The sequence below is a fragment of a genome, assembly GCF_019968985.1.
Source record: "MAG: Porospora cf. gigantea B chromosome Unknown PgB_NODE_618_length_13775_cov_115.19, whole genome shotgun sequence".
NCBI classification, from domain to species: domain Eukaryota; phylum Apicomplexa; class Conoidasida; order Eugregarinorida; family Porosporidae; genus Porospora; species Porospora cf. gigantea B.
The window spans coordinates 1-13,775 of record NW_027179152.1 but is presented as its reverse complement, the minus strand read 5'-3'; the positions used below and the strand labels follow the sequence as shown (position 1 = coordinate 13,775).

At 54.2% G+C, this 13,775-nt stretch overlaps 9 protein-coding genes across 12 annotated transcripts; 5 read left to right on the top strand and 4 right to left on the bottom strand.

Annotated features, from left to right (window-relative positions):
• Nucleotides 1-173: 173 nt before the first annotated feature.
• KVP17_001908 (uncharacterized protein) lies at nt 174-752 on the top strand (the record flags this gene model as incomplete). Its single annotated transcript, XM_068517731.1, has 1 exon — nt 174-752. The coding sequence occupies one exon, from the start codon at nt 174-176 to the stop codon at nt 750-752; it is 579 nt and encodes a 192-aa protein (XP_068372756.1).
• A 55-nt stretch (nt 753-807) lies between these two features.
• KVP17_001910 (uncharacterized protein) lies at nt 808-2,091 on the bottom strand (the record flags this gene model as incomplete). Its single annotated transcript, XM_068517735.1, has 1 exon — nt 808-2,091. The coding sequence occupies one exon, from the start codon at nt 2,089-2,091 to the stop codon at nt 808-810; it is 1,284 nt and encodes a 427-aa protein (XP_068372758.1).
• Nucleotides 2,092-2,121: 30 nt separating this feature from the next.
• KVP17_005241 (uncharacterized protein) lies at nt 2,122-3,018 on the bottom strand (the record flags this gene model as incomplete). The annotated part of the gene is made up of 1 exon (XM_068515047.1): nt 2,122-3,018. The coding sequence occupies one exon, from the start codon at nt 3,016-3,018 to the stop codon at nt 2,122-2,124; it is 897 nt and encodes a 298-aa protein (XP_068372761.1).
• Nucleotides 3,019-3,037: 19 nt separating this feature from the next.
• On the top strand, nt 3,038-4,513 carry KVP17_001906 (uncharacterized protein; the record flags this gene model as incomplete). 2 transcript variants are annotated; one of them, XM_068517729.1, is made up of 1 exon in its annotated part: nt 3,038-4,513. In XM_068517729.1, one exon carries the CDS (start codon nt 3,038-3,040, stop codon nt 4,511-4,513), a length of 1,476 nt encoding a protein of 491 aa, XP_068372754.1. The 2 variants fall into 2 exon arrangements, with proteins under 2 accessions (XP_068372754.1, XP_068372753.1); XM_068517728.1 differs by having other exon boundaries at nt 3,137-4,513.
• Nucleotides 4,514-4,660: 147 nt separating this feature from the next.
• KVP17_001911 (uncharacterized protein) lies at nt 4,661-6,936 on the bottom strand (the record flags this gene model as incomplete). Of its 2 annotated transcripts, XM_068517736.1 has the most annotated exons (4): nt 4,661-6,328; nt 6,370-6,621; nt 6,648-6,815; nt 6,844-6,936. In XM_068517736.1, the coding sequence occupies 4 exons, from the start codon at nt 6,934-6,936 to the stop codon at nt 4,661-4,663; spliced, it is 2,181 nt and encodes a 726-aa protein (XP_068372759.1). The 2 variants fall into 2 exon arrangements, with proteins under 2 accessions (XP_068372759.1, XP_068372760.1); XM_068517737.1 differs by lacking the exons at nt 6,648-6,815; nt 6,844-6,936.
• Nucleotides 6,937-7,067: 131 nt separating this feature from the next.
• On the top strand, nt 7,068-8,927 carry KVP17_001909 (uncharacterized protein; the record flags this gene model as incomplete). The annotated part of the gene is made up of 2 exons (XM_068517732.1): nt 7,068-7,105; nt 7,145-8,927. 2 exons carry the CDS (start codon nt 7,068-7,070, stop codon nt 8,925-8,927), a joined length of 1,821 nt encoding a protein of 606 aa, XP_068372757.1.
• Nucleotides 8,928-9,001: 74 nt separating this feature from the next.
• Nucleotides 9,002-9,958, top strand: KVP17_001907 (uncharacterized protein; the record flags this gene model as incomplete). Its single annotated transcript, XM_068517730.1, has 1 exon — nt 9,002-9,958. The coding sequence occupies one exon, from the start codon at nt 9,002-9,004 to the stop codon at nt 9,956-9,958; it is 957 nt and encodes a 318-aa protein (XP_068372755.1).
• Nucleotides 9,959-10,074: 116 nt separating this feature from the next.
• Nucleotides 10,075-13,048, top strand: KVP17_001905 (uncharacterized protein; the record flags this gene model as incomplete). Of its 2 annotated transcripts, XM_068517727.1 has the most annotated exons (2): nt 10,075-10,168; nt 10,197-13,048. In XM_068517727.1, the coding sequence occupies 2 exons, from the start codon at nt 10,075-10,077 to the stop codon at nt 13,046-13,048; spliced, it is 2,946 nt and encodes a 981-aa protein (XP_068372752.1). The 2 variants fall into 2 exon arrangements, with proteins under 2 accessions (XP_068372752.1, XP_068372751.1); XM_068517726.1 differs by lacking the exon at nt 10,075-10,168 and having other exon boundaries at nt 10,310-13,048.
• Nucleotides 13,049-13,326: 278 nt separating this feature from the next.
• Nucleotides 13,327-13,710, bottom strand: KVP17_001904 (uncharacterized protein; the record flags this gene model as incomplete). Its single annotated transcript, XM_068517725.1, has 1 exon — nt 13,327-13,710. The coding sequence occupies one exon, from the start codon at nt 13,708-13,710 to the stop codon at nt 13,327-13,329; it is 384 nt and encodes a 127-aa protein (XP_068372750.1).
• Between the last annotated feature and the right edge of the window lie 65 nt (nt 13,711-13,775).

The window sequence follows — 13,775 nt, the reverse complement described above, 5'->3', positions numbered from 1 at the left end:
TGAAACACTGGATTGATCATATCCGTGCAGAGAACGCGAGACTCGAAGCACTGCGAAATGGTCGGCAGGCGGAACAACAGGAGGGCCAACAGGAAGGCCAACAGGAGGGCCAACAGGAGAAACAGACAGGCGAAGAAGTCGACCCGTCCGGCGGATTTGACGGCACCCGCACCATGGCAGACGGTCGAAAAGTGACGAGAGTAAAGAAGGGTGATCTGCCGCCCCCCAGCGAGGGCAGGAGGTACATTCAGTTGACTCCCGCAGACCCGATGTATCCCAGCGTGGAGGTAGAGGTGCTGCCTGGTGAGACTGACGAGTCCGCCATGGACAGGGCCGGAAAGGAGTTCAACCGCAAATGCCAGGAGATGGCTGCGATGGAGACTGCACCGGCAGTCCCTGAGCATGATGTCACCGACAAGGGGATCGAGACGACGGATACGACAGTGGACAGGCTGTGGACGGACTCGAACCTGCCGTCTTGCGGTTTACCGAAAGTTCCCGAAAACACCCCCAACGAGAGCAATAGCGCGGACTGCCTGGAAAATCCCAGATGCGTTATTGGCTCCGAGGCCGTACATTGTATGCCAATGGCTAGCGAGGGATTGCAGGAGTCTCTGGTTATGTCCCCGTCGGTTTTCCCGCCTGCCGGCATGGGCTCGGGGGGAACGACTGAGACAATCATGGCCCCACCTTCGGCCTACATCAAACGGCCAGGACGTCAAAAGAAGAAGGGATACTGGTGCGGGCTCTAATCCTGTCTGAATATCCGTGGCAGAGTTGGTTTATGCAAAGCGATAGGCAAAAGAATTACACCAGCACACTGCTCTCCTCGTAAATATCACCGAAGGCAAAAGAATTTCTGCCTTGTTTTTTGGCTGGCATAACCCCGTGATGGCCAGTTATAAGTCCTTTGGTGAATACGCGCACTAAGCGTGCATTCCCGTATAAAGCTCCGGGAGTGGTGGACATTCCAGCAAAGAGCACTTCCTTGTCCACTGTAGTGGCTGGTTGAGGAATCATCACCACGCCAAGAAGGACCAAGGAAATGCCTGACAGTTGCACCAACACGCCACCCAGCCCTCCCAACCGCCAAACAAACGGCGTAGCGGCGATTCCAACGACGGATCCCATTCGAGCCACTGCTTGATCGAATATTGAGGCTTGTGAGTCGTCAGAACTACAGTTTTCAAGAGAGGGCCCAACACCCATGATCACCGCGAAGAGCCATGCAGTGGTTATCAAAGGCAGTGCGCATTCCGCCGGCGCAATAGGCGCGACAGTAAGCCAAATGGCGGTCAATACGCATAGCGTTACGGAGGAAACTAGTGCAGCGACCTGTGATCTGCCTCGCAAGGTAGAGCGAGGTAACAATATCCAGATCAGAGGCGCCAGCAGGCCTGCAGAGAGAATGCAACCACAAGTGAAACTGGAGACGTTGGAAGAGTAGAGATTGGAGATTATGGCTGGTAACCACATAACCACGGACCAGAACGCAGCATGCGAGCAGAACAGCGAGGCGGGAATCGATGGATCGTTGCAGATATGTCTGTCTGGCACCGTTGACGGGAATTTTGGCAGACTCAGCAAGCTTAGAATGTTTAAGCTCGAGGCGGCGACGTAAATAACTCCGAATGCGCACTCTGGCGAACGCAGCGCGGCCAAACCTTTGAGGAGGAAGAATAGCCCAACGCCCAGGATCTCCGCGGAGACGGTGGCCACGTCGTATTGAGTTTTCTTCGAGGGGGTCAGCTCTGTCGTGGCCATGCACCGAAGCCAGGCGATTCCGATGCCAGAACTGAAGGTGACCACTCCAATAATGGACGTGACATAGACGAGGTCCAGCCACTTGCGAGCGATAAAAAGTGTCAAGGACGCAGTGGAAGCCAATAGAGTAAACATGCCGATGACAGAGGGAGAGACTCGTAAGAGGAAAGACGAGACCAGGATACCCACTGCATGGGCGAGCGAGGCTACCAGAAAAATAAGAAGTACGTCCAAAATCGATGGGTTCTGCGGCTCCCACAGGCTCGCAGAGCAAATCCACAGGGACGAGGCCATGGGCGCCAGGAGGGAGCACCAAACGGCAGGCATCAAACCAAAAGAGGGAATGTATTAGCTTTTTTAGGTGTTTACGACCCGACGGGAATGGCAAAGAGTACACTCGTACATGATGGTCGCGCCTTCATCCGCAGACCTTGCTTGGAACGTATGGAAAAAAGATTGCCCGTTGCCGCACACCTCGCAGTCCTCGTTAACCGTTGGCGCTTTGAAGTCGCCCATGGCAGCAACGATACGCATTGTCTCCTTTACTTCTCTCATTCGAATCTCCTTCGGAAGGTAGTAGTTCTGCCACCAATCCTTGCTGGTCTGACCAAACGAACTGGACTCGCGCGCGCCTCGAAGGTACACCGCGCCTCGTGCCTTGTCTGCCCGGTCCTCGAACTCTGACGTGTCCGTGTTGAAGACAGTTTTAAGGGTGCCGTCCGGCTTCCTTGCCAACTTATCGCTGCTCGACAGATGGTGTCCCTGTAGGCGATCCACCAATGTGTCGCTTTCGTTCTCGAAGTGGAGTGGGCAGGCGCGGTGTCCGCACTGAACGCATACCAGAGCTGGCGGATTGAAAGAATACGAATAGTGGTTATCGAGGTCGTAAGGGGCACCACAATTTGGGCAGCCATTCATGGCGTAGTAGTCGAAGTTGTCGAAGGGGTCATCAGAATACTGCCAGCGAGATGGTCCGTACGACTGCCGTTCATCTGCTTTTATTCCCTCCTCAGTCAGAAAGTAGGAAACCATGTTATCCATGAGGTTTCGCTCAGTGCCACCCATTAGAGCTAGCGCTATCTGTGGGTCTCGCAGGTCGAGAAACTCAGGGAGACCTTTGTCAACCATGTGTGGTGCTGCATCTGTGAGTTGAAATTCCCGGTGGGCGGCGGCGATGGCTTCGGCCTCCTCCTCCCGAGTCAGCTGGTCGTCGGTAGTCTTGTTGGGAGACGGTTCTGTCTTGGTCCTCGCCATGGAAAACCCCGAATTGTGCATGGCCGAGCACATCCACTTTGGTTCTCTAGAAGGCCACGCGCTGGAACTTGCGACGAGTCGACAGGCAGTCGCTCCCGTCGTAGCGGATCGCCCACGGATGCCACTCGCACCGGAGACCATTCTACACGTGGAGAAGCACTCTGCGGAGCAGCGAGCCTTGCGGGAACGGCACATCGCTGAGTCCATGGGCATCAATGCCCCCGCGCTCGATCGCAATGTACGATCTTCGCTCAGAGCTCTGGGGGAACCACAAACTATGTTCGGCGAAGACAACTACAGCAGACGGATGCGGCTTCGAGAGATTATTGCCAAGAGGCAACTCGCCGGAGAGAAGTTGGATATGTCAGCAGACATGCGTTTGGACGATGACGAGGAACAGAAGGAGACTTTTTTTACGGAAGGGAGCCCAGAATTGCAGCAGGCGAGACATCGAATCGCGGAGTATTCGCTCCCCAAAGCGCTCAACAGGAACCGCCATCTTCGGGCTAAGACGTTCCGGGCGACTTGGCAACAGTTGGAAGAAGAGGTCACATACCAGGTGGAGACGGTGGTGAAGTCGCTGGTTTTACAGGGCAGTCACCAAGTAGACCTAAGGCCTCTTTCGGCGGCAAAGTTCTCGACGACTGGCGACAGACTGGCGGTCTCCGGGTGGAGCGGCGAGGTTCGAATATGGGACCCCAAGGCCATTAAGCCTCTCAGCTCACTTCAGGTCTGCCAGACGAGGGTCTCCGGCCTGGCATGGAGCCCACGGGACCCCACTATTTTGGCCGCTGCCGGTGGTGATGGTGGGGTGCACATGCTCCGAGTCGGAGATAAGCTGACTGCGGAGGCCGTTCTACAGGGCCACGAAGATCGCGTGAATCAGGTGATCTTCCACCCAGTCGACGGGCTGCTGTTTAGCTGCTCCCACGAAGGAACCTGGCGGATGTGGGACATCGAACGAAAGAGCGAGTTGCTGGTGCAGGAGGGGCACGCCATGCCGGTGCAGACGATAGCACTGCATAGCGACGGATCGTTGTTGGTGTCGGGCGACACTGGCGGGGTGCTGCGAGTTTGGGACCTGAGGACCGGTCGGAGCATCCTGGCACTTGAAGGGCACGCTAAGGGGGTCCTCTGTTGCGATACACATCCCATCAACGGCTACGCAGTGGCATCAGGCTCAGACGACAACTCTGTCAAAATATGGGACCTTCGCAGAAGAGCCTGTGTAGAGACGCTTATGGGGCACACGAGATTGGTGAGCGCGGTACGCTTCGAACCCGTAACCGGGTCAACCCTCTTCACAGCCGGCTTTGACCACTGTGTGAAAGTGTGGTCAACGACTAGGTGGACGTGTGAGAAGAACCTTCTCGCTGTGAACGGCCCTATTCACGGGATGGATCTACAAGCAGTCGAGAACGGTCCCGATTTTAGAGTGGCAGCATGCGGAAAGAACCGCTTGGTCAGCATTTGGAAGGGTACATTACCAGAGTAGTCGCGACGCGAACATCAGCCTTTGGCAACGGGCATCTAGATTGTACGGAGCTGGCCACATAATCCGAGACCCGAAAAATCTCGACTGCCACTAAAGCGATCAAGTACATAGCCCACTTAAGTTGCATAAGTTCCCATAAAAAACGAGTCACTTGCCGTAGCCACAATCTCGCAAACAGTCGAGGAGCAAATCGGCAGTGAGATCTTGCGATCGCGCGTACTGGGCGGCCATCTCGGCTGCCTGTAGCACCAGCTTGACTCCCACCGGCTCGGGAATCTTTTGAAGAAAATCGCTGATGACGTCCTTTGGGAAGCTGCGCGTCATTTCAGACTCCTTCATGATCTTTGTTATACTGCGCTGAGTTCGAGCGAGTGGAGATGTCAAGACCACCTGGCAATTGTTGAGGAAACCGCAGTCCTCCATGAACTCCGGCTGACTCGTGGTAGCTACGATGAAGATGCGGCGGCCAGCGGTCGGCGGCGTCTTGTTCATCAGAATCATGAGCGCTTGCAAAACGTTGTTGGAGAAACGTGGTCCCATCGGAGAGTAGTCCATGAGTCGTTCAACATTGTCGATCATCACCAGAGAAAGCTGTGACTTGTACGCATCCTGGAACGTTCGATTGAGCTTGTCAACTTTAGCCAATTCGCCGAAACCGACCATGTCATCGGGGGATATCAGCTTCATAAACGGGAACATTGCCTTGACAGCAACGAAAGCGGCCAAAGCGGACTTTCCGCTGCCCTTGGCCCCGGTCAAACAACAGGAGAGACAGCTAGTAGAGGGAGATTCACGTACCTGCTCTGTGAGTGTTTCCAACGTTTTCAGAACGCGATTGACTTCTGACGAGAACTCGATAATACCATGAGGGTATAGATTCTCAAACACGCCTTCCTCAGCACCGTAAGCCGGTCGGACCTCACCCAGAGCGGCCTGAAAGTCTGTCTGGGTGACCTTGAGGTCCTCGATGTCGGGCTGATTCCCCAGGTTGTTCACATCCACGTTGCGGCTGAAGGCGAAGGAAGCTGCTGACCGGCATAGGCCCGCGATCTCCGCGCCAGAGAAGTTCCTCGTGACGCCGGCCAACCACCCCAGATCCACATCCCCCGCTAGGCGATCCGATTCCTTCATGTTCTCAGTGTGGATCCGCAGGATCTGCAGCCGCCCAGGCTCATCCGGAAGCCCGATTTCCACGTGCACCTCTAGACGGCCAGGTCGCAATAGGGCCTCGTCAATCATGTCCATTCGATTCGTCATTCCAATCAGAAGAATGTTGTTGAGGGAGTCGACTCCATCGATTTTCGACAAGAGTTGATTCACTATCGAATCGTTGACGCCAGCGCCGCTCGGGTTGGACCCGCGTGACTTACAAATGGCGTCTATCTCATCGAAGATGATAATGTGCAGGCTACTGTTGTCACCCTTCGAGCGTTGTTCCTCTTCCGCATCTTTGAAGAGGGCCCTGATGTTCTCTTCCGACTGACCAACAAACTTGTTCAACACCTCTGGACCATTTACGATCTTCGGCTCACGAGCTTTGAGTGCTTTGCCGATTTGTCGGGCGATTAATGTCTTGCCGGTGCCAGGGGGACCATACAGCAGCATACCCTTCACGTGCTGAATGCCCAACTCCGCAGCTACGTGTGGAGGGAAAACACGAGAGGCAAACGCTCTTCGAAAAATATTCTGAAACTCGGAATCCAAACCTCCAATCCCTAAAGCTTGAAAGTTGAAGTTAGATTGAAATAAGTTCCGGGTCCGAACTTTTTTGCTGGTAACGACAACATTGGCGCCCTCTGCTGCCTCTATGTCGAACTGCGAACCGTGAGTCCAGAATTCAACGCGAACAAACCTACCTCAGTCGAAGCATCAAGGGTACCGTGCAGTATAGGAGAGCTCGACTTGCCATCTACCACTGGCGGCTCCATCTTCAGCACCTTCAGTTGGAGAGTGGTCCCATCCTTTTCTAGAGGGAACAGCTGACCAGCAGAGAGGACACATTCACCGAATCGAGCGCGAAATAACGTCTCAATGTCGGCGTCGGCAACCTTCGCGCTGGCGTCCCGCTTGACAGTGGCGATAGTAAGGGCCAGGCTGGCCACGGGCATCTGTGTGTATGCGAGCGGCGCCCCACTGTTGGCTTGCTCCAGGCCATGATGGGCAGCTGCTCGCCCAGTCCGATTCGAGCCGAGGTCCGCTGAAGTTTATTCAACGCCACATTCCCTTGATCCACGGTCTTCAAGGGTTCGACAACCAACACAAGCCCCTTCACGGACGCCTGGACAGGTCCTTTTCCACGGAACTGGATCTCATCGGAGGTGGATTCTCACCTCTGCTTTCAACTGGTCGAAGTCTACCGGATGGACATACGCGCGGTTCGTAAATGCAAGCGAACTATCGGGAAGGTTGCAACTGATGAGCATTTAATTCTCGAATAAATGCCTCACGTGGGCCTAGAGACTCCCTACAGGATAAATCACCTGGGGAACGGTCTTCCTACAAAGCCACTATTGAGTTCTATGCATTAACCACGTCAAAGAAATTCAGATTTAATATGTCGGGCTTCAGGGAGACCTTCACCAAGGACTCCTCGTGAGTGGCCCGCGACGGTTTTCCCTAATCTTCTTGCAGATCGAACCTTCTTAACTACGATGACACAGCGTCCCTGTTCTTCACGGGCACTGTGATGCTGACTGTGCTAGTGCCCTGGACGTTGTATTTTTTCCGGAACAGGGTGGTTTCTCCACGGGCCAAAATCCTTCGCAAGTGGTTCCCAACGACAGGACCGGCGCAGTCTCTACGCCAATATTGCATGTGCTCTCTGTGCGTTGACCATCGGTCAAATGTCGTCGACCAAGAGGGTAAACGTCTGAGTGCTAAGAACACTCGGAGCTTCTGGATGCAGGTGGTTGCGTTGAGTGGGCTGTGGTGCTTCTTCATCTATCTGATCTCGCTGATGCTGGTTATGCAGCCACAAGTGGCGGCCTTCGACCCGTTCGCCATTTTGAATCTAGCCCACGACGCCACTGAAAAGCAGATCAAGAAGGGGTACCGACAGCTGTCGTTAAAATTCCATCCCGACAAGAACCCCAACGACAAGACGGCTGCCGCGACCTTCATGCTCATTGGCAAAGCCTATCAAACCCTAACAGACGAAACTGCTAAGAAGAACTACGAGAAATTCGGTAATCCTGATGGACCGGGCCCTATGAAGATAGGCATCGGCCTCCCTCGGTTTCTCGTTGAAGAGGAGAATCAGGTATTCATTCTGATTCTCTTCTTCTTCGTTCTGCTAATATTTATTCCGATGCAGTTCATCTCTCTGTATCATCAGCAGAAGAACTACTCTTCGAATGGCACCCGCGTAGATACGGTCCAATTCCTCTCTTTCTACATGAACCAGCAGACCAAGAGTGAATCACTTCCCGAATTCCTCGCCGCTTCAGCCGAAGTAAGGGACATACCTCTTTACCCTAAGGAGGAGGAGGGCCTTTCCACGCTCATGAAGAACATCGATGATCCTCATAAACTACAACTGTCGTCTCCGGTAATTGTGCGTAACTACTACGTCATTCTGGCCCACCTCCACAGGAAGCACCATCTACTGACGCCTGAGCTGCAGGCTGACTTGAACAAGATTCTGAAGGCGGCTGTCGTCGTCACGCAGACTATGCTCGAACTGGCGTTTATCAACAATTGGTATTCCTTGGTCCAACCTGTCATTGAGTTCCGGAGATCTCTGGTGCAGAGCATTGACAGCCAAAATGTGTTGCTTCAGCTGCCTCACGTGACCAGCGACATGCTTTCCGAGCTGCCTGTTGGCAATAATGCTCTGTGGAAGTTGGCCGACGGAACCGAACGACCCGGACTAGCGTCACTTTCGGGCGACCAGCGGCTGGATGTGTCTATGTTTCTGGCTCACTTGCCTAGAATGACTCTCGAAGCTGTGGTGGAGGATGCGGACGACTTGATCCCTGGAGATGCTGGGTCCGTGAAAATTTCTCTCAAGCGTTCTAACCTGTCCGAAAAGACCAGCGCCGGCGTGACGCACGCTCCGCGATTTCCTGTCCCCAAAGAAGAAGAATGGTGGCTCCTAGTCCGCGACAAGAAATCCAACCAAATGTACTCCTATAAGAAACTCGCCTCGCCCGCTCGAACCCTCGATGCCACCATCCAGTTTCCTGTGCGTGACGCTGGACCCATCACCCTCATCGTGACTGCTATGTGTGACTCCTATTTGGGTGTCGACGTGCAGGCAGAAGTGTCATTTGTGGCAAAACGACCGGACCAAGTTAACAGACAGGTGCTAGTGCACCCGGAAGACGCTGCTCTTGATGATGAGCCCACCCTCCTGGCCGGAATGATGGGGGACCTGATGTTTGACGAATCCAGCGAAGAGAGCTCTGACGAATGATGTGTTTGTGACTGCTGTTTCCTAACTCCCATCGATGCCAAAAACGTCAACGATTAATATCAGAAATTCTCTCCATGTCCGGTAATGGGCTCAAGATGGAGATAAGGATTGGGCGTAACTACCGCCTCTCTCGGCGTATAGGCTGTGGCTCCTTTGGGGAGATTTACCTTGGGGTGGACCTTGTTCAACACAAGGAGGTCGCAATAAAGATGGAGAACGCCAAGAGGAAGAACCCCCACCTCTTTTATGAAGTGAAGCTCTACCGTCTCCTTCAAGGGGGGGCGGGAATCCCCAACATCTACTGGTATGGGCTTGAGGGCGAATATTTCGTGATGGTGATGGATCTGCTGGGTCCTTCCCTTGAGGATCTTTTTAACTACTGCGGCCGCCGCTTTCAACTGAAGACGACTTGCATGCTTGCTGATCAGATGATCCAAAGGATTGAGTACGTTCACAACTTGGGAATCATCCACAGGGACATCAAGCCTCATAATTTCTTGATGGGTCGGGGACGCCACGATAGAATGGTCTACATTATCGATTTCGGACTGGCTAAGAAGTACAAGGACTCCCGCACGAATCAGCACATAAGCTACCGCGAAGGGAAAAGCTTGACGGGAACAGCCAGGTACGTATCGCTGTCGACTCACTTGGGAGTGGAGCAATCCAGACGCGACGACCTGGAGTCGCTGGGGTATGTGTACATGTACTTTGTTCGGGGTTCCTTGCCGTGGCAAGGTTTACGAGCGGTCAACAAGAAGGATAAGTACGATAGAATCATGGACGTCAAGTTGGCCACGCCGTTGTCACTGCTGTGCCAGAACTACCCTGCAGAATTCCAAGCCTACTTGGTGTACTGCAGGTCCTTGCGCTTTGTGGAACGACCAGACTATTCTTTTTTGCGCAGGCAGATGAAGTCGTGCCTTTTCAGAGAGGGACATGGATACGATTTCCTGTTTCAGTGGATGGACGTCCCAGAGAAAGAGCAAGAGCTGGAAGCGTCTGCCGAGGAGGTTGTTGTTGTCGCGTGAAGTCGCGTGTGTGCCAAAAAATACGGTAGCGTGGCAGATTAGTGAAGAAGGCGGAGCATTTTCTACTATTCTATTTCATCTGGCGAACGCCTCGTCAAAAGATTTCCCTTATTTCGATGGACCTAAGCCAGATTGGCGCGGCTCTCTCACATCTCGCCGACGGCACTTCGAGCCACCACGACAAGCTGGAAGCGCAGCAGGTCCTAGACCGTGGGTGGTATACGTCCAGGACACGCAGACTGTGCGCGACCAGAGGCATGGCATGTCCTGTTGACATTGGCAGCCAACCAGAATACGCAGCTGGAGTTCCGTCTGTGGGGTTTGTCGTCTCTGGTTGATGTGGTGGAGTTGATGGACGTGGCCAGTAGAAGTCAGCTGAGGCAGGAAATGCAGCGGTCAATCGGAGCTTGGGCTGCTGACGTTCCGGTGGTCGTCGGCAAGGCCAGCCTACTCTTTGTGCGTCTGTTGCGAGTGGACTACCCGTCTCGATGGCCCACTGCTTTCACTGAGGTCATCGATCTCATTCTCGCGCCGAACGTGGATTTGGTGGAGCTTGGGTTCCGAATAATGATTGCCCTTGATGAGGAGGTTGTTTCGGAGGCCTCTGGCTTTCCGAGAGCGCAGGCAATGGTTATCAAGGACCACCTACGTAACACACAGCTCGAACAGCTGATGAGCGCCCTGTACAATCGACTGTCGGCTCTAGCCACCGAGACCTCCGCGCCAGCAACGCTCGCGCTGACTTATGGCATTGAGGCCCTGGGCTACACCTTTGGTTGGGTGGATCTGGTGCTGGTGGCCACCACACCGCATATCGATTTCCTGATGGCGCTCACGAAACATCAGGAGGCCGGCGTTCGCAATGAGGCATGGGAGGCGGCGGCGTGGCTCCTCAACAAACGGGCTCCGGGATTCAAAAAGGTGGAGCTGACTTCCATGCTGCTACCAGCCATTCTCGCTCCTAGCGTCGAGCCGAGCCAAGCCTACTATGACACCCTTAACATCTGTGGCGTGGAACTCGTCGACGCTCTTGTGGACCTGGTTCCAATGGTTAACGGTACCTACGAACCAAAGACGGCCGAGGAGGCGTTGTACAGCGGAGGCGTCCCGCCGGCGACTGCCCAGCTGCTGCTGCAACGAGGATGGGAGATGACGTCACAAGTCTACGACGTCAGTCTAAAGGCACTTCAGCGGATATCGCTTGAAGACAGCGCCGTTCTGGAACCGTTCCTAAACAGTTTTGTTAAGCTGGTCACCACTTACGTTGAGAAAGGCATTCCATTGCAGTTGGCGGAGTCTACAGTATGGGCCTCGTTGCTGAACTGTCTCAATGGTCTATTTTTAGTTGTGCAGCTCCCTCCGTCCGCAGACCTGCATGAGGACAGTCCAGTCTTAGAGGCCCGAGATCAATGGGTAGTTGTTATGCGCCGTATCCTGCGGTGGCGGCGAGACACCGCCGCGTTGGAGTGGATACAGCAGCGGATGGATGATCTGGCAGCGGGTCGGTTAACTGTTCCGGCTGCGGAGGCATATCTGGCGCTGTTGTACACCTATCTCGATTGTTGGAAAGACCTCAGCAAGCCCTTTAAGGCTCGTCACGGCGTGTCGACTGTCCTTAGCTCGCTGTTCTCGCTACCCCAGCTGCCTGCGCAGTCAGTCCCCTTCCTGACACTTTACTTCGACCTGGTCGCCCGCGTTTCAGTCCAGTATGGGCTGCTTACGTCTGGGGCTCGTGAGCACATGGTGCTTAATTTGTTGAGCCCGAATGGACTTTTTTCGGGGGAAGGTGTCCTTGTGACCAAGGCATCAGTGGGATTGCTGAGGTTAGTTCGCAACAACCACTCGTCCTTTGTGACACTCACTCCGCAGATTATCGCGTCGCTTGCGCCGCTGCTGGAGGTTCCAGTTCTCGGCTTGTCGTTCGCAACACAGGCACTCAACGGCCAGCCCTGGCCAGCCAACGATGGCAACTACTTGTTCGACGATCAGCTTCGGGTGTTTGCCGTGGCAGGCATGCTGCTCAGGTCATCTCCTGAGCGAATTCCGAAGGCGTTGAGTATCGTTGGCATGCTCAACCAGTCACTTCTTCGGGCTGAGCCGTCGTCAAACTCAGCGGTTGCTGTCTTTCTGGTTACTCGCTGTTTGCAGTGCCTGGCACAGCTCGTAAACGCCTTCACTCGCCCTGACCCACAATACATGCCACTCTGGCACTCGTGTCTACAGAACCTCGTGTGGGCCATGACACACTTTGGAGACTCGCCTGACGTGCGCTCCGCCGTTTTGCAACTCTGCCGGCGGGTTGCCGTGTCGTTGAAAGCCGACAGCATTACCGTCGTAAAGGAGGTCTGTCTTTGCATTTTGGAGAAGGTTTACGCCTCCCTCTCGACAGATCAGGCTGGTATCTCGTTCGGTCGGATTCTGCCTAAGGAGGAGCTCTGCCATCTGTCGAACTTCGTTGCGTACGCATGTCATATTACTGACGGCACGTCGCTGCTTCTGCTAGGCGGTGATCCGGCCTTCTTGGAGCGGATTCTTCGAGGTAACCAGGAGTGTGCTGATGTTTTGGACACCGACGATCTACAAGTACAGTCTCAAAGGTTGGACGTGCTGGTTGCCAGTTTCTTATTAACTGAGAGCGTGTGTAGGGAGGCACAGGACTTGCCTGAAGTGCTCGGCCAGGTTCCATCTGTAGGTAGGCTTCTCATGCTACCGGTAGCACCTACCACTGAGAAGGACATCCAGATCATGGCAAGCCAAGCTTCCTCCTGGAAGATCCTCGCAGACAGGGTTAGCTCTGTCGCTCCAATCGACTTTCTGGCCGCTGCCCGGAAATTCGCGTCGTTGTTGGTTGTCATGCGACCTAATCGGGCAATGGATGTCAAGTTTATCGGAGAGGTCGCTGAGCTTTTCAAAAAGCTGTTAGCCTCCAAGCCCGAGCTCTCCTCGGATCTCTTAAGTATCCTGGCCCAGGCTCTGCCTACCGTGGACGAGCAAAGTGTGATGCAGTGCTTGGAGCGCGTTACTGCGGCCAGCAACCCCCGTGATGTGCGAGACCCTTTGGTGCATCTCGTACAGGTGACGAAGACTTGATGCCAATTTGTGTTCAAAAAACGTGAAGGCGCCTGAAATTATGGTCAGATTGGGTGGGTTGTGTTGCACAAAGTTAGCACAGTATCCTGCAAATAAACTTCTTCTCCAGCAGCGATGTTTAATAGAGTGTGTCCAGCAGCGGGAAAGGGGGTAAAGGTGTAAGTTGGGGCTCCGGGTACTCCTCCGGAAAATTCAAGCCTAACGATGAATGAACGGTGGATGGGGTTGACACGTCAAACCAGACCGGAGATGATCTGATTAACGACAGAAACGGTCACCTACGTTGAATCGGCGCTGGGGCTCGGAGACAGGAGGGACCGACAGTGGGCCACAGGCGCACTGAGGAAACTAGGGTCCAGACTCGGAAGGGGCACCAGGTCCGGTGCCGTGGTGTCGCCTAGACTACAGTACAACGACAGTATCTGCGAGAACAACTCGGATGAAACGTTAGCATCTTCAACAGCCGGCGGGCACTCTACCCTCTTGCACCTAAGCTCATGATCGCCATGTGCAAAAGGGCAATACCTTTTATAGCACTTCGGGAACTGATTGCACATCTGCGTCTTGTATACTGACGGATGGTACATCTGTTCCTCCTTGGTATGGCTGAATGCGCACTTCCTGCCGTGGGGGCACAGGTTTTTGACTCGCATCCTGTTCATCTTAAAGGAAAACTCCACGCGAGGGCACAGCTTCGATGAGTATGCAACCGTATAAGGATTACGCC